Below are 23,303 nucleotides of genomic sequence, written 5' to 3' on the forward strand. Positions count from 1 at the left end.
GAGAGAGAGAGAGAATGTAACAGTATCCAGTTCAGTCTGAAGCTTAAAAATTACTCATAGGCCTAGAGGGTACAGAAAGCCCACCGATGGTAGCTATTTTAACGCAAGTAAGATCATAAGTAACTTCTTTATATCTTTCTCTATAACAAAAAAGAAAAAGCTATACACTAAGGACATGTTTCAGTTATAACAGGAAAAGCAATTAAAGCATTTGTACTTAGGGGAAAGAAAACCATGTTTATTGGCGAAAATCAATATGGCCTGAGCTATGGATGAAAGGTAGAGAGGAAAGAGATAGGTACTTGATGAATCTTGAGAAGTTCACACCCCTCAGACCTGGTGGCTATGAAGGCTGAGGAACCCGCCCAAGCTGGTTCTTGGGGTTCTGCTTTTGGGAACAGGTAGTGTGGGTGTAACTCAAAATCTTAGAAGTGTTTAAGATTTACCAGGATAAAAACAGACCTTGGATATTTAAACAAGTGAAAGCAAAGTTAATTTCCTTACTGTGAATTTTTTCATTTATTTTTATAGAAAGCAGGGAGAGGCTGGGATGTAGCTCAGTTGGTAGAGTGCTTGAGCAGCATGCATGAGGCCCCGGGTTCCATCCTCAGCCCAACGTCAACAAGGCATAGTGGTGTGCTTGTCATCCAGCACTCTGGAGGTGGAGGCAGGAGGATCAGAAGTTCAAGGTCATCCTCAGCTACTTAGTGAGTTCAAGGCCAACCCAAGCTACATGAAAACATGTCTCAAAACAAACAAAAAAAAACCCAAAAGTTGATCACAAATACATATTATGAAAGCTGTTACAAAACTGCAGTGATATGGTATATACATGTACCATGGTATATAATGTACATACCATGGTTTGTATTCTATACTGCAGTAGAACATGATTTGCCATGATTCATGGGGCACATAAAAGAAGATGTATACTATAATGCTGTCCGTTAGGATTGGGAAGGTGTGTTCTGTCTCAGAATCCCAGGACTGTCACTTCCTGGCCTGTAGACTGGTGAGAACCCAGTGTCCTCATCTGTTACAGAGTTGTGGCAGTGAGGGATGAAGGAGTTGCTGTCATATGCTCTGTTCTTCATGTTCCTTGTTGCTGGGACAAAACACCTAACAGAGAGACTTAAGGGAGGAAGGGTTCCATTTGGCTCATAGTCGGCGTGGAGGTAGGCTGGGGTAGGGTGGGGTTCATTGAGGCAGGGAAGGCATGAGAGCAGGAGCAGGAGGCAGCCATTCACACTGACCACAGTCAGAGGGGGTGGGCGGGGGGGGGGGGGAGAGAGCGAGAGCGAGAGAGAGCGAGAGAGCGAGAGGATGCTGGTGCTCAGCTCCGTCTCTCCTTTCCATTCATCCCAGGAACCCAGCCCATGGGAGGGTGCTTCCCACCTCAGCTTATGCTATCTAGAAATTTCTTCACAGAGTCGCCCAGAGGCTGCTCTCCTGGGTGGCCCCAGCTCCCCTCTAGTTGGCAGGATTTGCCGTCACACTTGCTTGGAACAGAACTTGGAAAGTAAAGGGAACTCGGATATCAGGGTGGTTTTTGTAGAACTCCCATGTGTTTCTCTTCTTGGATGGACTGATTCCAGAAAGTGCCACGGTCCCTGACTCTCATTTATAGTGCAATTTTACTGATTTCCTTTGAAACGCAAATATTTGTCCTCATGCCCTTCCAACCACAGCTGATGCCTGTGTTCTCAACGTAAGGCAAAGCCAAAAGGAAACATGGATTGAGGTTAGAGCCAGAAGAAAAGTCAGTTTGTAAAATACTGTGTATGTACAGGTGCCAACAGAGGCCAGAGGCATGGATTCTCCCTGGACTAGAGTTACAGGTGACTGTGAGCCGCCACACATGGGAACCACGCTTGGATCCTCTGCAGGAGCAGCAAGTGCTCTTAACCACTGAGCCTTTTCTCCTACAGCCAAGAAGGTCATGTTTTGTAGTATCAGCCAGGCCTATGGCTTCGGATTCTTCATAAGCAGAGGGAAGAATGCTGTTTCTGTGTTGAGAGTGGGGTTTTTGCCACAGATGCTAGGATGCACACAGCTGCTGGGCAGCTCCTTGTAGTCTGCCACAGGGAGCCTAGGGTCAGTTAGAATCGCCTGCTTGTGGGTATGTGTTGAGTGAGGGGTTCTTGTGCCTTCATGTTTAAGAAACCCAGGCTCTGGTGACAAGTTGCGCTACTTAGACTTAGAGACATAGAAGGGTCAGACACGTGTTCTGGTGGTTGTGTCTGTAAGCGTGTGAAGTCCTCAGCCACCAGCATGCAAGCTGCTGTTCCGCAAATTGAGGGCTGCTTCTAGATGTAATGTGTTTTTCACACAACCTCAAGTTTGATGTAGTACCAAAATATGATTGCACCAAGGCACAGTAATAGACAGGGATGTGGCTTAGTTACTATGTTTGCCTAGCAGGTAGGGAAGGCTCTGGAGTCCATCACCAGGAACACATAAGTTGTAGTGGTGACTGCCTCAGTTCTAGCAATGGAGAGATGGAGACAGGAGGAGGACAAGTTCAAGGTCATCCTTGGCTATATAGTGAGTGGCCTATATAGGGGGTCATGGGAGACCTTGCCTCCAAAAGGGAAAAAAAATAGACTTTTTTCCTCCCTCTCTCACCATCCAAGCTAAATGCTAAAAGAATCTTTGACACACAAAAAAATACACATGTGTAATTTTTCTTCTTTTGTGATTTTTAATCATCTTGCTTTTATTATGTTTTAGATACTATATCATATAATAAGACCCATAAAATACTTTAGTCATTGTGTTGTAAGTGCCCGTGTAGGGACATGGACAAACTGCGTCGTCACAGGACAAATATCCCAAGAGTGGAGTGTTAGTCACTCCAACCGTTTTCTGAAAATACAAGTTTAAAACTATCATCTTAAAATCTAGAGCCCCAGAGTGACAAAAGAAAGGGTGCTTAGCATGCACTGGCTCTCTTCCCAGGACCCTGTTCTTTCCAGTTCTAGTGCCTTCCCCTCTGTACTCTTCAAAAAGGAGGGAAAATAAGCAAAACTAGCTGAAAAACAGCTAGCAGCCAGCCCTTGCTTTGTCTCTCATTAGCCATTGCATTTATTTAGTAATTTCCTCTTCAGCTAACTGTAGCCATGGCTCTTGCCTCTGGGCACGTGTTCAAAAACACAGAAATAGAATAAGAGATTGGCCTGACTGAGAGCACAGCTCCTCAGTCAGAGCCCTTGTTAGCCCCTCCTCCTGTGGCCCTCCTTAGCCACACCCCCACCCCACCCCACCCCACCCCTGCCTTAGAGATGAGCTAGTGTAGCCAGCTTATCTCCACAGAGTGCATTTGCAGCACTGCCTCTCTAACTCTTCATAAGGATGAGAACAGAGCTGGGGTCTCTTTCTGAGCAGGTCACCTCTGATGGGTTGAAAAGGTCTCTGCAGGCTGGGAATTGGCTCCCTCAGTAGTAAAATATATCCTCAGCCCCACATATAAACGCCTGGTGTGGCAGCACTCACTCACCGTCCCAGCCTCAGGGAGGTGGAGATGGGCAGATTAATGGAGCTCACTGGCCAGACCTAGCGAAGCAGCAGCTCAAGTTCAGTGATGGACACTGTGTTGGGGTGAGGGGCGGGGCAGGTGGAGCTAAAGATACAGCTCTGTGCTTCAAAGCACGTGCTGCTCTTTGAGTTTCCAGCACCCAGGTCAGGCAAGCCGCAGCTTCCTACAGCCCCGTTTCTTGGGGGTCTGATGCCCTCTTCTGGCCTCATGCAGGCACACACCTATACAGTAAATGTTTTGGACAATCGATAAGGTGGAAATTGATTGGGAAAGACACCTGAACTCTGGCTCCCACATGCATATAGTGACACTTGTGTGTAAATCCCACCCCTCCATCTCACACACACACACACACACACACACACAGAGAACTTCTGGGCTGACTCTATAAATGGCAAAGCATTCCTTAGCTGTTAGAAACCCAGAGCAAAGCAAAAGAGAAGTTTGCTTAAGCTTTAGCTCCATGTAAGCACCGGAAGGTGAATGGCCATGACTGAAGTTTCAGAATGTGGTCTGCACCGAATGGCCAGTCTCAATTACTGGGGAAGTTCGCGTCTCTGTTATTTATGCTGGTTTTCTTTGAGTCAGACTAAACAAGGGTTGCTTCCTTTTTTATCAGCCGTGTGTGACCTTCACTGAGCCATCCCCCGACAAGCTGAAATTTATCTGAACAAGATAGGTAGGGTTGATGAGGGTTGCTATTTTAATCAAGAGAGAATTGTCTTCTCATCAGATAGCTCCCTCCTGGTAAAACATACTTGAAAATCATACAGGGCTGGGGCAATAACTCTACTTGTTAAAATGATAGCCACAAGAAAAATCTGAATTCAATTCCCAGAACCCACATAGAAAGCTAGGCATGAGGACACACGCTTGAAACCCAGCAGAGAGAGGAAACTTGCTAGGCTCACTGCCAGGCAGTCTAAATAGTCAGTGAACTTAGTGAGGACCCTAGTGGGAGATCCTGTCTCAAAAACAAAGTAGACAGCACATGGAGAATGGCACCATAAGTGTCCCCTGACCTCCACACACATGCACACATAGACATAACAACACACACACTATTTCAAAACCTATAGTCCCAAAATACAAATGTTCTTGGCTCCTATGGTATAGCTTCCCACTTGGGTATATGATGAAGTTGTAAAACCCATAGGTAGGGTGGACCAGAGGGGAAAAAAATCCTTTTTTTTTTCTTCTAGAATAGTCTGCCCTATTCACATCCCAGCTTTGAAGGAATTGGCTTTTATTTTAAAGAGGTTTATACTCCAGAGACCCTCGCTTTTTGTTTGGTCTTCAGTCCACACATCTGTCCAATATAAATCCGAATGGCAGTCACGCCTGGCAGTTGGTTAAAGGTGCTTAGTGAGACTTACTCTTGTTGCTGGGTGGTGGTGGCTCACGCCTTTAATCCTAGCACTCTGGAAGCAGAGGCAGGCAGATCACTGTGAGTTCAAGGCCAGCCTGGTCTACAGAGCAAGTTCTAGGACAGCCAGGGCTACATAGTGAAACCTTGTACCGAAATGCAGTGTGTGGCTGTTGTGTAGGCAACCCAGTCTGTACTCACCAAGCCAAGATGACTAGGGTGTCATTAAGACATGAGCCTCAAGGGACAGCTGTTGTTTATACAATCTTTATTTGACTATTACTGTGTAGTCCATGACTTTACGTCTCGTGTGTGTGTGTGTGTGTGTGTGTGTGTGTGTGTGTGTGTGTGTAAGCCGAAGGTTGATGTTTGTTATTTTCAGTCACTTTCCTTAGTTTTTTTCCTTCTCTCTCTCTCTCTCATTTTCTCTCTCTCTCTCTCTCTCATTCTCTCTCTCATTTTCTCTCTCTCTCTCTCATTCTCTCTCTCTCTCATTCTCTCTCTCTCATTTTCTCTCTCTCTCTCTCATTCTCTCTCTCTCTCATTTTCTCTCTCTCTCATTTTCTCTCTCTCTCATTCTCTCTCTCTCTCATTCTCTCTCTCTCATTTTCTCTCTCTCTCTCATTCTCTCTCTCTCTCTCATTTTCTCTCTCTCTCTCTCTCTCTCTCTCTCTCTCTCTCTCTCTCTCCTCCCCCCATCCCCATCTACCTATCTATTATCTATTTTGAGGCAGGGTCCCTCAGTGAACCTTTGAGTTTATCTTTTTCTGCTAGCCTGACTGGCCAGAGAATCCCTGGGATCCACCTGACTCCCCACCAACACTAGGATTACAGATGCACACTGCCACACCCAGCATCTCTGCACGCAATATACTAAAACTCAGATGCCCTTGCTTATGTGGCAAGTGCCCTCCTCCTCTCCCTCCCCCACGCCCCACTGAGCCATCTCAACCTGATCACACTCTAATTGCCAGGCTTAGCCCCAGTACTCCACTTAATATTTTCAGACAGTCTCTCACTGAACCTGGAACGCAGAGATTGGGCTTTGCTGGCTTCCCCCATCCCTCATCTGAATCCCCACCCGCCCCCAGCTCAGCATCCCCCATCCCCTGTACATCTTTTTTCAGAGAATCAGCCCAGTGGAGGTGAGATTGTAGATTAGGCTGCTTGGTTTTCATTTCCCCGAGAGGAGACGGTAAACACAGCTGGGATTAGCATAGACTGTGAGCTCCTGGATAAGGTGGAACCGAATGATATCGAGACACGCCAGTAGTCAGCGCTGGCCTGTGTTGCCTGCAATGGCTCTGCTGCTCTGTGCCCACTAACTACTCACAGCCGTGTCTTTTGCTTTCCACATCAGCTCATACCCCAGACAACAGCTTTCTGGGCTTCGTGGTGGAGCAGCACCTGAACTCCAGCGACATTCACCACATTAACGAGATCAAAAGGCAGAACCAGTCCCTTGTGTATGGCAAAGTGGATAGTTTCTGGAAGGTGAGTCAGCCCGCCTGCTTGTCGAGCTCTCTGAAAGGAAGCTTGTGAGGTAATTTAATTTTGCTTTGATCCAGGGAGTAATCAAACCAAGTGCCCAGGGCTTATGCCCACTAGACATCAACAAAAATGTTCAGGAGATCGGTTGTTCTATCTGGCTGGCATCTTAACCTAGGCTGGGGTTGCTTGTCTCTCTTTACAGCAACTCTACCCCAAACTTTTGACTTCTTTGTATGTTAGATGTGAGACGTGGGCTAGGGAGTGACTCAGGGGATAATGTGCTCTTTGACCAAGCATGGAGACTCGAACTCAGATCTCTAGCACCACATAAGAAGCTGGGCACGGTGGCACACACTTGCAACCCTAGCAGCGCTAGATGGATGCAAAGGCAGAAGATCCCTAGGGGTCACCAGTCAACCAGTCTAGCTGAATCTGCAAGTTCAGTATGAAACATACCTTAAAAAATCCCTGTGGAGCATGGTTTAGAAGGTTACCATTCTCTTTATATATAATGTATCAGCTGCAGAGAGCCAATCTTATAACCTTAAAAGGCATTTGGAGGACAGACCTTCAAACATCCCACTTCCTAAATGTCCGGTAAAACCCTTCTTGGGATAATCAAAGCTGTCATCTCATGCTTTGTGTCTACCCCATGAAGGAAGTTAGAACTGACCCCCGAGGACATCTGTGACATGTCCAGCTAGGAGGTCCAGGCGTTTTCCCCGATGTAGTATTCAGTTGCCCACCCTCTAGCTCTGCAATACTGACTATATCAAGAGAGCAAAGAAGCTGGTAAAATTCTTTCCTTGTGTATTCATTTCTTTGTATGTGAGTGAATGACATATGCATGCATGTGTGAGTGAATGACATATGCATGTGTGTGTATGAATGACGTATGCATACATGTGAGTGAATGACATGCATGTATGTGTGTGAATGACGTATGCATACATGTGAGTGAATGACATGCATGTTTGAGTGAATGACATATGCATGCATGAGGAGGCCCGAGGACATCTTTGCAGGAGCAGTGAGTTCTCTCCTTCCACCATGTAAGTTCTAGGTTCTTGAGATCAACCTCAAGTTGCCAGGCTTAGTGGCAAGTACCTTCATGGACTAAGTCATCTTGCTGGTCCCACTGGCTATTATAGACACTGATTTATTCCCAGATAATGCTCTTTTATTATAGACAGCTAAATTCTGTACACTATCATAATATAATAGTTCTCGACTAGGGATGGTGTCACTGCCTGCCGCCTCCAGGGGACAACCTGGCAGTATCTCCAGATACTTTTGATTGTCATGTCTGGGTGACAGGAGTACTGTCCAATGGGTGCAGGTTAAGGATATTGTGAGCATCCTATAGTGCTTAGGAAGGCTCCCCAGCATAATTATCTGGCATCCATTGACAGTGATTCCCAAGTCTAGGGATCCCTGCAATCATAAAATAAAGGGTTATTCCTTATGTGTTATCACAAGTTGAATATTCCTAACTAAAAGTTTTGAAATCCAAAATACTTGGTGCCTTCATCATGCTGGGAGATGGTGGGGTGGGAAACTTCACCCCAGCATCTCATGTGGCAGGTGGCCATCTAAACTCAGAATCACAGGAAATGACTCTCATCGTATGTGAATAGAGAGAGTATGTTGGGAGGTGAATGTGAGTTTCCCCCATGGGCTCATGTGCTTGTATTGATACCAAGCTGGTGGTGCTATTTTGAGAAATTTTGTCACCTTTAGGAAGTGGGGCCTCCGGTAAGTAGGGAAGGGCCTTGAGAATGTGTAGCCCTGTTCTACTTCCTGTTCATAATGTCTGCTTTCTGACCAGATACTACATAGCCTAAGTCAGTCTAGTAATATTTAGTATATATACTATATATATATATATATATATATAGCCTAGGCTGACCTCAAAGTCTTTAACAGTCCTACTGCCTCTACCTCCCAAATTGCTGGGATTATGGATGTTGAGGTAAGGACCTCCTGAGAGCCACCATGACCAGCCTTGTTATTTTGAAACAGGGTCTTTCCATATTATCCAGGCTGACCTTCTGCCTCAATCTCCCTGGTACAGGAATTCAAACCACATACCCAGCCCTTGGCTCACTTTGTTCACAGGGCTCCTCAGTAGGGTTTCTGTGATGATCACACGAATTAATAAATGTAAGCTGTGTAGTGCAGCTCACACCATAACTAAATGTTGCTATTACTGATAGCATTATTGGGCCAGTGAAAAACTGCCATGGTGAGACCTGGTTCCCCGTGCAAGAATGGTCAAGCCTGTGAGCGTCTGGTAAATACAAGCAGCCTGCAAGATACGCAGCTGCCCATTTTTAAACTGTGTCAGCAGTCGGTGCGCCCTGGCCCATGCAGAGTCTGGCCTATTGTGTTATTGGAAAACAGCCATGCCTACTCTTTGTCTGTGAATGCTTTTGTACTAAAATGGTAGCGTTGTGGCAAAGGCAAGCTGACCTCCAGAGGAAACGGTATTTACTGGCTGCCCTTTCCTGGACCACTCTGCTCCCCTCTGAACTCTACAATGTCCTGGGCAAACCCAGTCTCCCTCAGAGAATGATGCGTTTTCTCAGCTTTTCCATCTCCTTAGCTACCCCTCCCTCCCTCTCCTCTCTTCTCTCCTATTCTCTCTCCCCTCTCCCCATCCCCACCTCTCTCTTTACACGTGGATACAAAGAGGAAGCATGCACATACATGTGTGGAGGCCAGAAGACAACCTTAGCTGTCATTCCTTAAACATGCCTCAATTTTTTAAGGCAATTTTTTAAGTCTCACACCAATTCCACTAGGCTGTCTGTCTGCTCAGCAAACCCTAGAAATCTATCTCCATCTCCCCAGGACTGACATGTGTACAAGGGTGTCACTGTGCACAGCTTTTTTATACAGGTTCTGGGTGGTCAACTCAGGTCGCCATGTTTCCAAGGAAAAGATTTTTTTGACTGACTTATTTCTCGAGAACTCATTTTGGGGCTCTTCATTTGGCGGTGAATATGTGGAGAAGTGAAACAAGACGTCAGTAAAATTCAGCTCACTCTGAAGAAAAAACTCCATGAGCAAAGACTGGCATCTAGCTGGGTCCTTGTCTAGGCTTTGGTGAAATGACATTGTTCTAGTTTGGTTTCTGTTGTTGTGTTAAAAACACTGGCCAAAAACAACCTGAAGGAGGAAAGGGTTTATTTGACCTATGGGTCTGTCACTGAGGGAAGCCAAGGCAGACCTGAAACAGAGACGGTGGAGGAATGCCGCTTCCTCTCTGGCTTGCTCAGCGTCCTTCCTCCTACAGCTTATGTCTACCTACATAGGGATGGTGCTGCCTACAGTGGGCTGGGTCCGTGTACATGACAGCAGTTAAGGAAATGTCTCACAGATGTGTGGCCACCAGGAAATTTGATGGAGACAAATCTTTTCTTCCCAGTAATATGTAGATTTGTGTCAAGCTGGCTTTGGCCAGTAGGGGGATGTAGATAACTCAGTGGTAACTGCTCTGGATTAAATTCTCAGCACCTGCTAGACTCTACGTTCCATCTCCAGCATTATGACAGTTTGTGGGCATGTTTCCACTTCCTAGAGCCCTTCATAGCCATGATTGAAGGTGGTGCCTGCTGATGTCTTTTTGTTTTGGTCATCCTTAACAATGATGGAGCCACATGACCAGTCTGTTCAGATGGCAGAGCCAGAGTCAGGGCTGTGCCCTCCTCCTCTCTTGACTCCATTCCTTGTTGTCCCTTTCACGTACAAAGCTGTGTCCAAAGCTTATGTGACAATCAACCTGTGTACCCTGAGCATCTAGCAGGAGCCCTGGGGCTAATATTAGCATAGCAGATAAACCACTGCTCCTGGCCACTTATATCCCTGGTGGCCAAATCAGCAATAGTCCTCCAGCTCTTCTGAGTGGATAACTCTCCATAGGAGTCATTCAAATCATTTTCTGTTCTGGATCCCAGGGCCTGTCTTGCTACAGCCATATTCTGACTGGCAACAAGCAAAGAAAACCTATGTCTCTTGAATGTGGAAAACTTCTTATCTAGACCTCTCAGGTTATAGCTGAAAGTGTACACATTCAGCTCCAACCATTAACATGGCCTTTTCCTTCAGCCCGCCTCCCTCTATATGTGCATGCACACACACACACAACACACACACATCCTTCCCTAATCCATTCTTAATATATAACAGCCAGGGCGTCTTCTTAAAATGTAGAATAGGGAGTTTGGGAGATGGATCAGTTGTTAAAGAGCTTACTGTACAAGCTTAAGGATCTGAGTTCAGATCCCCAGTGCCGGTGTAAAAGCTGTGCAAGGTGGAACACAGCTGTAATCTCAGCACTGTAAAGGCGGAAAGAGAGGGTCCTGAGGATCACTGCCTAGCTTGTCTAACCAAACTGGTGAGCTCCAGGTTCAGCCTTATGCAACCCAGGCTGGTGTCCAACTTTCTATGTACCTAAGGATGACCTTGAACGTACGATCCTTCTGCCTCCACTTCCTGAATGCTGAGATGGCAATGTTTCACTACCATGGTGCATATATGCAGTGCTGGAGATGAAACCCGGGGCTTCCTGCATACTATGCAAACAAGTACTGTGCCACCTGAGCCACATACATGTCCTGAGATGTCGAATTGTTAGCTGTGTTCTTTGGAACTCTTGCAGTACAGTCACTATGAGCTATCAAAGACCAGCCACACTGTACTTAGCCCACCCTCCCAGAAACACCCTGGCATTCTGCAGTGATGATTGCAATATTTCAAAACAGTGGAAACATTGCTTTAAACAGCCAGAAATAAATCTGGAAAGAGGAAAGAAGTCTGGGTGACCTCTGAGTGGGAGATAGAGGCCCATCCAAAGGACTATGTAATTATCTGGCTTGCTAATTGGGTCGACTCTGGCTTCATTGAAATGCAGGCAGAATTGGGAACAGGAGTCATTTGGAGAAATTCCATTTGATTCCATAGTAGGGATTAACTGCTTTTAATGTGTGGTTTTAATGAACCACCAAAGACCATTATAATTAGAGAATAGACTGAAATTCTTGAAAAGAATGCTTTTTTTTTTTGTAAGTAGGTTAACCCTGTGACCATACTTCCTTCTCTCCAGATAACAGAGATAAATGAGGTAAATGGACAGCCACCTTGTGTCAACCCAATCATATGTATTGAGATAATAGGAATTGATTGTATTGACTGTATTGAAGTCTCTTTAAAACAAAGATTTATTTTATTAGCTTTCAAATTAAATGTAAATACATGTATTTATGTGTGGGTGTGTGCACATGAAGGCCCCAGGAAGCCAGAAGAGAATATTAGATCCCCTGGGGCTCCAGTTAAGGTGGCTGTGAAGCACCTGATTTGGCTGTGCTGGCTAGTTTTATGTCAGCTTGACACAAGGTATAATTATCTGAAGGGAGGGAATATCACCTAAGAAACTAACTAAGAAACACCTAAATGATGCCATCCTGGGCTGGTGATCCTGGGTTCTGTAAGAAAGCAGGCTGAGCAAGCCATGGGGAGCAAGCCAGTAAGCAGCATCCCTCCATGTCCTCTGCATCAGCTCCTGTCTCCAGCATGCTGCCCTGTTTTAAGTTCCTGTTCCAGCATCCTTTGATGATGAACTGTGGTGTGGAAGTATAAACCAAATAAACCCTTTCCTTCCCAACTTGCTCTTGGTCATGGTGTTTCATCACACCAATAGTTACCCTGACTAAGATGATGGGTGTTAGAAACCAAATCAAGTCCTCTGCCAGAGCAGTAGGTGTGCTTAACCATGGAGCCGCATCGCCAGCCCCATCACAGATCTTGATTTCAGTTCTCAACAACAACAACAAAAAAAAACCCAAGCTGTATAAGATGAAGATCCTCTCTAGCTCCTTGCCCTTGGAGAAGCCAATCACAGGAACCTTGGCCATGGTGGTCCTTCAGACGCTAGGCTTACCAGAAGCCCATAGGTATCCAAGGAGAAGGTGGAGGAAGGCATCCTTTTCTGGACAGCTACGCACCAGGCTGAGGTACTGTGTATCCATTCTCTACCTGGCACACAGAAAAGTATGGCCCAGTGGTAGATTCTTCTAACTCAAGTAATAGCCTGTGGTAACTGGGAAGAAAGAAAGAAAGAAAGAAAGAAAAGGAACTATGGAAATGATAGTTCATTGGGTAAAGATGCATGCTGTCGAGCCCACAAGCTAAGTTTGATCCCTGGAACCCGCATGGTCAAAGGAGAGAACCAACTACCACAACTTGTCCTCTGATCTCTGTACACACCCTCCCTGCCCTCCCAAATAAGTAAAAAAGAAAGTGGGAAGATAGTTCAGTCATTAAGTACTTTCTCCACAAACAAGAGGACCCATGTTCCAGACAAATGTTGAATGTTGAAGCACCTTTGTAATTCCAGCATTGGGGAGACAGAGACAGGTAGATTCCAGCTACTGGGGGAGTTCTTGGCTAATGAGAGACTATCTCAAAAACAGAAGGAGGAGAGATCTGAGGGTCAGCACCCGAGGCTGATTCCGGCCTCCATGTGCATGTGCACACACAACCACACACACCTACCACACAGACACAGCACAGCTTACAGTCTAGGATCCTTATAAAAATAGCAGTGACTGTGGGCTGATTGTAAGCCAGCCTGGGCTGCATCCTCACCACCCCCAACTCCCCAGCACATACCCCCCTGAGTATACAATGGAAAGACCAGTGAAGATCAGGCAACCTTTTCCCTCTCATTTTCCCAATCATCTATTCCAATTCAGCAAGCCTCTGCTTCCATTTTAAAGAGCTCGTCATCTGTTGGCAGAAGAACACATTCTCCCTGGCCTTTTCATCTGTCAGTCTGGAGATGCTGACCGTGGACAGTCTGGGGCAGCAGGAGGAGCCCTGGGCAGGAAAAGCAGACTTGGCTGTGCTCTCAGCTGTCTAACCTTGGCTGATACTGGTCTCCTGGCCTCACCTTTTTCTTCTGTACAATGACAGTGAACTGTCTGCCTATTCTCTCCCATCCCCAGAGTCCGTAATGCTATAATCCAAAGTCCTCCTTGGCTTTGTCTAATTTTTTCAAAATCGGGGTAAAGAGGGAGTAGCCTAGCAGACAGCCTTGTGGATGTCAGAAATAGGACAGAGCCAGATAGGAGCCTGGGGGAGGGACAGAGGGCAGGGAAGTGGGGCAGGGCAGGTGCAGAGTCCACAAACCCAGCTGCCCAGAAAGCATCCATGAGTATAAGAGACTTAAGGAATGCCTTGACAGTAGGATTGTGTGGGTCTACTAAGAATTGACTATGAGCCTCCAAGTTGAGGCTTAACAAATCGGATAAAGGAACTTTTCCCTTCCTATTTGAGAGCACCAGGCATCATGCCATTCCTTGGGAGTGCTCAGGGTATTGGTCCCCTGCCTTTTGTACCAGTGTGCCCACTTGGAGACAGTGGGATTCCATCTCTTAATGGGGCCAGCTACTTCAACTCCCTGTGTCCCTGAGTTCTTTTGCAGAATGGGTGGAAACAATAGCATAATTGTTAGGGGTTGAATGAGGTTGCATGACTTAATAAATGGACTCCTGCTTCAGTTAACCATGGGAAGACATTCTGAGAATGCATTGTTGGATGGGTTCACCCTTGTACAGAGAGCACAGGCTGTGTAAACTAAAATGGCCGCAGAATTAGCAACTGCGCATAATACACAGACTTCCATTGCACAGCCAGTCCATGACAGGAATACATGGCAGTGTGTAAACGTGTGCTAGCAATGCCTTCTCTTCCTTGATGTGTGTTAGGTTTTCTTACTACTCATAGGATTCTCAGGACTGAGGATACAGCTCAGTTGAGAAGGTATTCACCTAGGGTACACAAAGTCCTCGATTCGATTCCCAACACCACATAACTAGACAGGATGGTGTGTACCTGTAATACCAGCATGTACTTGAGTTCAGGCCCGTGGCCCCACATGCTGCGAGAGAGAACTGGCCCCTAGACTTTGTCAAATCGTCTTCCACATGCCTCCACCCACACAAGTACGTCAATATAATATTGAAAACCAAAATTATAAAAATAAAGAGTTCTTGCCCACTAACTCAGATAGCACCTGGTAGGAACTTCACAAGCTACAAAGCACTCTCGACGCCGGGAGCAAATGTCTATCTTTGAGATGATGGAATGAAGTGTTGGAGACTTTAGAAGAGACAGTCTCCCTTAAGGTGTGGATAGGGGTTTGGGTACCCTGCCTCCTGCAGGGAGAGTTACACTTGTGGGAGGCAGCACAAGGCCCAAGGCTGGAATGATGAATGGCAGATTCTCAGGCTTTGTTCTGGGTGCTTAGGGAGTCAGCAGAGCAGCCACCGGAGTCACGTGACCCACCGGTCCACTGGCCATTGCTGCTCAGTGCTGAGCTGCTCTTCTAAGTAGCATAGCAGCAGCCCAGCTGTGTGTCGATCACTGAAGCTCGAAAATAAAAATAACAAAAGAGCTGTGGGGGAGAAAAGGCCCACGGTGGGCAGCAGAGACCAGGCTCCGGAAGGTCTTTCCCAAAAGCCAAAACCAGCTTGAGAGGCAGGAGGCTCAGGCTGCTAGGGAATATCCTGAGGACGGGTTGCTTCCAGAAGCTTCCCAGCCCTACCCCCCCCCACCCCCCCACACACACACTCACTCACACTCTCTAATAGCCCTAGGATATGTTCATTCTTAGCTCTTAGTAAACACAGCTGTTGTGATTGTAATCTACCCAGAGGCTTTCGCCATTACTCTAGCTCTAACAATTTGGCAGCTGATGTAGGAAGAATGGTGTGGAGAGAGCAAAAGGCGCAGTACTCTCTCTGTGTGGAGGGAGGGCATCGGGAGCTGGCCACACAGGATACAGAGTACAGCAGCATAGAGAGTCCATGTGAGTCCTTGGGAACCTGTGCTTCCCAAGGAAGTGGAGGAGACAGAGGCCCCAAACAACGACTGAGGAGCCTGGGGCCAGAGAACTTCCACAGAAAGTGTCATTAAGTCACTTCAGGGGCTTAGAGAGAGAGATGACCCCATCAGTAAGGCTCTTTCCATGCAAGCTTGAGGACCTAAGGTCTGTCCCCAGAATCCACGTGAAGAGGCCAGGCATAGAGGCATACTCTTACGATCCCAGAGAGGTTCACAAGCTAGCCAGGCTTGCCTGCTCAGTGAGCTCCAAGTCTGGGGGTGCAGAGAGAAGGCCTGTGCTGTGTCTCAGAAAACACTGTGGATGATGCTTGAGGAAAAACACATGGGGTTGTGCTCTGGTTCCCACACACGTTCACATGTGTGCACACACGGTCTACAGGGTTGTTTTCATCCATTGTAGAAAGTAAAGATGATTCTGCAGGAAGATGGATCCAAAATACCCCTGAATCTACTGTGCTCTGGTAGCTACAGTCCTCTGAGTAGGGTATGCGTGCAACCAGGTTGAGATTTCCTCTCCAGTTAGATTAAAGGTACCCAGGGTTTTTATTTTTTATTATTGTTTTGGTGGTTGTTGTTGTTGTTGTTGTTGTTCTTGTTTGGCTTCTCTAGGCCACACCAAATAAACAGTTGGCTTGGGCCACATATTAAATCCAGGGGCGTCCAACCCAAAGCTACAGGTTGTGAGGACACTTGTGTTTTCTTTTTATGTGGCTCTAGATCTACAAGTTTTAAAACAAATGTCACCATCATTTAAGTAAGTCCTGGCTTTAGACTGGGCAGCATTCACAGCTACTCTGGGCCACAGGTTCATTGTATAAACTTTGATGGAGAAACCCTGAGGAGCTGGGTGAAAAACTGTCTTAAACGAAGAAAGGAAATACCAATAAAGAAAAATACCTGAAGTTCATCTTGGGCCCTCTTCTTGCACCACGACCATGCCCTGAAACACTCACAGGAAGACCTTGACAGAAGTTCTCAGTGACTCCTAAATCTTCAGCTCTCAGGAACTTAGCCAGTGCAGCAAACTCTCAGCGGAGAAGAAGGAAGCAGAGGACTGGCTTTCTGCTTGCATCTTGTAGATGTTTGTTTGTTTGTTTGTTTTGTTTTGTTGGAAGCATTGGCACCTAAATGGCTTCCCCTGCCAGACAGAAAGGTGTAAGAGTCATATTTGTGTAGAAACTCAAATCAGAAAATTTGCCTACACTGTAGAACCTTCTACATGCAAAGCTTGTCACCAAGCCTTGGAACAGGTTCTACAAGGACAGAGCCTATTGATAGAGTTATATACATGTATATGTGTGTGTGTGCACATATGTATGTATGTATGTATAAAACATTTATATATTAATTAAAAGAAGATTTGACAGTGTGGGCTGTTTGTTTGGAGCAGAATCCATTGATTTATTACAAGAAGTATGGTGACATTGAGAAATAGTGATGAAGCAATTTAGAAAATATTTTTGAATGTAATAGCATTCATGCTTCTAAAATCGTATTTAGCATCTATATGCAATTTTATGCTTAAATAACATTTATATAGGCAGCATATGCTCATGAATTCCGGCTGTGGCTGTGCAGACCTATGTACTGAATAAGCCCATCTGTTCTGGAGATGAGCCAGAGCCCTGATCTCCTCAGAGGAGGATGGAGCTCCAGGGGAGCCTGGATTTAACCCTGCTGTATTGAAATGTTTTAAGAAAGGCTGCCCTTGACTTCTCCCTTCTTTGAGCCTCTTTCTTACTAGAGCAGGGTCCTCCAGAGATAGTCAAGCTAATGTCTGAGTGTTCTCAGCACGCCAGGTGAGGTCATCACAGTGGTTACGGAGTCCTCGGTACGATAAAGCCCAGCTTTAAATGACAACCAAAGTGGGTAAAATTAAGAGGTAGCAGAGTCAGTAAAGTGCATACCCGCCAACATGCGGACCTCAGCTTGACCCCCAGAAGCCACCTAAAAAGCTGTGTGCCATGTGCACCTGGGGGGTGGGGGGCAGAAACAGAGATTTGGAGTTAGCCTGCCAGCCAGCTAGCCTAACCTACTTGATGAATTCCAAACCAGTGAGAGACCCTGTCTCAAAAAAAAATTTTTTTTTTAAAAAGGTCCCTGTACTTGTGTACCTATGCACAGAAGATGTATATACAGATACCTGAGGCAGCTGGAGGCTAAGGCCTGTTACAAGAATAAGATTTGAATTGAAGCATGAACTATATAGCTACTGCCCTTGGTCTGAGGGAAATGGGCTTTCACCCGTGACTTCTCTTCCGCATCCTCCTGGCTCATCCTCCAAATCTCAACAGCTTGGACAAGTTTTGAGGAAAGAACTCCTACCATCAAAACTCTTAATGTTTCTCACAGCTTTGCATGTGTCTGTGTATCTGTCTCTTTATTCTTGATTTCTGAGGCAGAGGGGACTCCAACAGCTCCTTTAAGAGACCTGGCCATTGTGAATGCTGCTGGTCCATTGAGCATATCCAAGCAGGTAGCATGGACTTAATTCTAACACAGCCCTTGACCTGTGCTGCTGGCCCCCTCTGTCACAGCAAGGCCCTAGAAGCACTGTATGTCCCCTGCCCCAGATGAGCAAGCATGCCAGTATTTTTGCTCTCTGCCACTGGACTCCAAATCCACCCCAAATCTCTGTGAAAAATGGTTGTGGAACCGGGAAATGTTTGTCCTTTGCAGCTGCCACTAGAGCGTTGCCTGGAGAAGCACTGAAAAGGCACTTCTGGGATACAGTGATCTAGTGCCTAATTCACTAGTAGCTCTTGTAACATAAAGAAGGAGGGAGGGAGGGAGGGAGGGAGGGAGGGAGGGAGGGAGGGAGGGAGGGAGGGAGGGCTGGGGACTATGAGGTCAGAGCTTAGTGTAAGCTTAAGACTTAGTGTGTGAGAAGCAAAGGCTAAGGAAGGTTCATCGTCTGAAATTCCTCTCTAATTGGCTTCTCCAGAGCCCCCCACAAGCATCTGTAGACCCCTAGAACAAGATTATACAGCAGTTTCAAGAAGAGGTCTTTAGGCTTGGGGAAATTGCTCATTCTAAAAAGTGTGCAGATTGGAGGACCCAGACTCCAACCCCAGACCTGCATAGAAAGCCCACTCAGAAGCCTTCTCCACTCTAGTCCTCGTGCCCTGATGGAAAGATGGGACTCCCACAAGACTTGCAGTCAGCCCCAGCCTGCTTTACTCAGTAGAGGCCCTGTCTCAAACCAGGGTGGAAAGCCAGGGCTGATCCAGGGGCTTCGGTGAACACACTGTGTCACACGCGTACCCATACTCATACACAGGCGAGCTTTAAGTGCAGGGTTAGAGACTGAACAGGATGTGTTTCCAGGTCCTATCACCAGCTTGCGTACAATACAACTCAGGGTCTTCTGACTTCCTTGAGACAATGGTTTGTAGACTAGGCCCGCCACATGGGCGTGGCTAAGTAGGGGCTGTTGCTAAGGTGCTGGGCTCCTCATGCAGACTAGGCTGGCTGTCAATTACCCCTCTCAGTCTAAATCCTTGCGGTTGTGTGTAGCTGCCCACCCCCTTCACCAGCCCCTCCGGCCTTGCTCTCCCACTCTCTCTCCTAAACTTTCCCATCCCCTGCTCAAGTCATCTATTCTTTGGCTCCTCTCAGCTCTGCCCCTGTGCATTGAGGCTTTGCTGTAATGAATTAGCACTGGTCTGGTACTGCAGTTGTGAAATATTATACCCAGGGCCTTTCAGAATTGCATATATCTGTTCTGAATATTCTGTTATCTTTTGGGGACTTTTTCTTACTCCCTCTCTAGAATCAAGTAATCCCTTCCAGTTTGAGTCTTTCAAGAATAAAATAAGAGACAGTATTGCTGTGGCTGTGACCCAAAAGATGGATAAATCACGGCTTAGCCACAGGCCCAGAGCTGGCAGTGTAAGTTCCTTGCCCTGGTGAGGAGACATCTGTAACTTTTCTAGAACTTCTCATCGCCAGCTGGATCAGGGATGCAAAGACTGTTTCCTGTACACACACACACACACACTGAGGGGGTGGGGGGCAGTGAGGCGATGAGTCAGAGAGGCAGAGACAGCCTGTCAGCCTCACTATAAGGAAGTGGTGCCCATCCTAATGGAGTCAGGACTCCTGCCCTGAGGCCACATGGACTGGGCTATGGACTTTTTGAAAACAAGGCCCCAATTAGTCATCCCCACATCACCATCCCCAGTACCCAGCCAAACCTAGACCAGGGGAAATACACAATGAGTATCTCCAGAGAATAACATGCGGATGTTCAAATAGAACTGGGCCAAGGGGTGGGCGGAGCATGAGAGGCATGCCAGCCCTTTCTGTAAACACTCAAAGCTTTTCACCCAAAGGTTCAGAAAGAGCAGGCAGCTTACACCCTAGAGTTGTGCTCTTATGGAGAAGAGACAAGGTTATGGGCTTTGACTGTCTTCTTGCCCTGTGTCTGAGGGGAAGGCAGTTTCAAGGCAGTTTTGCCATGTATGGAAAAAAAAGACACTTATGGTATGTAAGTCATAGGACTATAAGACTAATAAAGTCAAGAAGTGTTTGCTGTAGTACATAGTGTTTCTACTCAGGTTCTCAGGAATATTTTCTGTGAGCTTTTTTCCCCTCAGGCAAGAACAGTGTCTATATAGTTTCTGCTCTGTTACTATCACAGAAACCCAGTCCTAGACGGGGTAATCTGGAAAGAAAGGAGGTTTATTTTACTCACAGTTCTGGAGACTCCAGAGTTTTTGCTCGGCTCAGGGGAGATGGCAGGTGACCTCCTAAGAGCAACAAAACAGTCGAGGTAGTGAGACAACTAATGGTGAGACAGGAAGCTAGGAAGACCTTGTCAGTCATCCCCACCTCTTCCCCCCTAACCCCTCGCTCTCGTGAGACCCACAGAAACCTCTCTCTAAGCTACCCTCCCTGGAATCATAGCTACCATGCTCTATCCCTGGACATGGCTGCCTCCCATGTTCTACCCCTGGACATGGCTGCCTCCCATGCTCTACCTCTGGAAGCTTCCACACCTCTCAGAGGCTAAGATTCTGTGTTAACCTTCCAAACCACAGCAGCCTTCAGACTAGAGATGTTTGTCATTAGAGAAGGGATTGCAAGGTCATTTCCTGACCAGTACATCCCACGTCTGCCCCTAACCCACGAACTTCTTTGAATTTCATCTGCTGAACAGATACAAGGAGACCTCACAAGTCTGAATGCTGTAAACTAGAAGCATGCACGCTGCATTTTCTTGCTGCAGATAGTCTTCAGTAGCTGGTAACTATGACTATTGCTACTGTTTATACCTGAAATAGCCACAGGGGCCCCTGTATGAAAGGCTAAGTTGCCAACCTGTGGTGCTATGTGTGATGATGTCTTTGAGGGTACTATTGAGGATTCTGAGCTGGAAGGTTGCAGATAACTGAAGAATCTTCTGGCTGGGTGGGGTACCTCACTTTTCAAAGCCTTCATTATGTAACGTACATCAAACATTGGGTGTGTTTCTTACCAGATTTGTTTGTGCTGCATACCTGAGTGGTAATTACGTAATTACATTAACCATCACTCAAGCTGATAAAATCACATTCAAGTAAAAAACATTTTCTTCTGTTCAAACTTAGGCTGTAGCTTTGGGAGATAGATAGAGATATGATATGATTTGATATGATATGATATATGAGAGAGAGGTGCTATTTAATTCTGAGTAATGAAGTCACCAGTAAAATAATGGGGGAAATGCACACACACACACAGAGCTGAGTTTGCTCTGGAAGTATTTGTGTACCAGGGCAGCATCTTGGAGAAAGCTTACTTAGGCTGGGATGTGGTTCCTTTAGAGAGCTTGCCTAGAGTGCACAAAGCCTTGGGCTTGGTCTACAGTACCACCCAGAGCAGTGTGATGCTGAGAGCCTACCTCAGCACTCAGTGTGTAAAGAGTAGAAGGGCCGGGCGTGGTGGCGCACGCCTTTAATCCCAGCACTCGGGAGGCAGAGGCAGGCGGATTTCTGAGTTCGAGGCCAGCCTGGTCTACAAAGTGAGCTCCAGAACAGCCAGAGCTATAAAGAGAAACCCTGTCTCGAAGAAAAAAAAAAAAAAAAAAAGAGTAGAAGGATCGGAAACTTAAGGTTCTCCTCAGTGACATAGTGAGTGCAAGGCCAGCCTCTTATCCATAAAAGATACTACCTCAAAGTAAAGAGAGGGAGGGGTGAGGGGAGCGAGGGAGTGGGTAAGGGGTGAGAAGGGAGAGCAGGGAAGAAACGAAGAAAAGAAGGAAATTAATTGTAGAGAGTGTGTTGTAGTGTGTGTTTTGGGTGAGATAAAACACTCCCTGACTATAGGCATCTCTTTATTTTCTCCTGGTGCCAGGATTCGTTAATTAGCTGGTAATGACTTCCTCTTCTTTGCATTTCCCTTATACTGCTGGGCAAGTGCTCTACAACTGAGCCGCATCCACGGTCCTTTATTTTTCCCTCCCTATGTTGAGCAAAACAACCAGTCGATAAATAAGAATCTCCATGGAGAGCCATTGGCCTATCTACCTCAGTGTTGACTTTTCTATGCTTGTTATTTAATGACATACAACTTAATGCACTATTTCTTACAAAACACCAACTCCCTCTGATAGAAATTAAGCATCAGGAGGAAATGCCAGCCAGCACTCTTCACTCACCTGCCTGTTGTGCTGCCTCTCATCAAAAGATGCTCCCTTGAACTGTTCCTCCCGCCATCTGTCCTGGGCTCCTTTCTACCCTGCCAGTACCCACTGCGGCCAGTTAGTGAACAGCATCCAGTGTCATGTCTGAACACTAAAGCAGGTTCAGTCACTCCAGCCCACACACTGTCCCCTGTTTTTATGTGACCTATGACCTAAGTATAGTTTCTACATTGTGAAAAGGTTGAGCAAGGCAAGCATCAAGAGTTTTTGTGGCAGAGCTGAGCTTATAAATAGAGATCTGTACCACCATCTTAAAATACTGATCCGAAGCCCAAGTTGTTAAGGAACTAGATAGGCAAGTGCCAGCCAGGCCTGACGTTGCCATCGGTCTAGGCACCTGCTGCATCCAGCCCCCATGGTTCTCCCTCTCCATCATTCTGGGCATCATCTTGTAGCTTGCCTTTTAAAGAAGGTTCCGAATGTTAATTAACTCTGTGTTTTCAGGGTTTCAGTCTTCTTCCTTTGCTTAGTTATAGCCATTCATTTAATAAGCCACAACAGACATAGTAGAATCAAATATCAGTTATTAAAAGGGCAATCTTTAAGGCTGGGGATGTAGCCCAGTTGGTAGAGTGTTTGACTAGCATGCATACAGCCCTGGGTTGGATCCCCAACACATGTAGAAGTGACCTGTGACACATGCCTGTAATCTCAGCACTTGGGATGGAGGGACAGGATGATCAGAAGTTCAAGGATGTCTTCAACCACATAGCAAGTTCAAGGCTAGCCTGGGCTACAGTGAGGCCTTATCTCATAAAAAGGAAAGGAAAGGAAAGGAAAGGAAAGGAAAGGAAAGGAAAGGAAAGGAAAGGAAAGGAAAGGAACCACTGTTAAATTGTTGTTCTATGTGTTCTAGAGGTTGGACTGAAGTACTTGTGCTTGCATAGCTAATTAACTGAGCTGCCTCGTCTTGGCATTGTATTTGGATATCAATCTCTAAGATGTAAAACAAAATAAAATAAAATAAAAACCCACAGTCCCATTGTTACAACTGAACTTAATAGTAAGGCTTTCTTTCTGTCTTTTTGTTACTCTCTATATGAATATACACCACATGTATATTTATCTTCATCACCTGTGGGTGTCAGAGGACACTTCTAGGTCCCCTGGAGTTGGAGTAATAGGCAGTTGTGAGCCACCTGTTGTTAGTGCTGGGACCCAAACTCAAATCTTCTACCAGCCCCTCCCAGCAACCCAAAAGCTCTTAGCTACAGAGCCAGAGGCAGAGCTCCGTGGTGAGCGTGTGCCTACAGTGCCCAAGGCCCTGGGGTCCATCCCCAGAACTAAAGACGAAAATGTGCAGTCACCTTCCGTGGAGA

General features: G+C 46.3%; 1 protein-coding gene across 5 annotated transcripts in view; it reads left to right on the plus strand.

The window, feature by feature from the left end:
- Mgat5 (alpha-1,6-mannosylglycoprotein 6-beta-N-acetylglucosaminyltransferase) overlaps positions 1 to 23,303 on the plus strand; it is a 281,462-nt gene that overhangs the window by 199,657 nt on the left and 58,502 nt on the right. For all 5 annotated transcript variants that reach the window (XM_029476546.2, XM_021156480.3, XM_029476555.2 and 2 more), the window contains one exon: positions 6,262 to 6,395. In XM_029476546.2, coding sequence (XP_029332406.1) covers positions 6,262 to 6,395 — 134 coding nt within the window. The remainder of the gene's footprint in view (positions 1 to 6,261; positions 6,396 to 23,303) is intronic.

Source organism: Mus caroli, unplaced genomic scaffold (assembly GCF_978045245.1).
Source record: "Mus caroli unplaced genomic scaffold, Mus_caroli_1 scaffold_1, whole genome shotgun sequence".
Taxonomy (NCBI): Eukaryota; Metazoa; Chordata; class Mammalia; order Rodentia; family Muridae; genus Mus; species Mus caroli.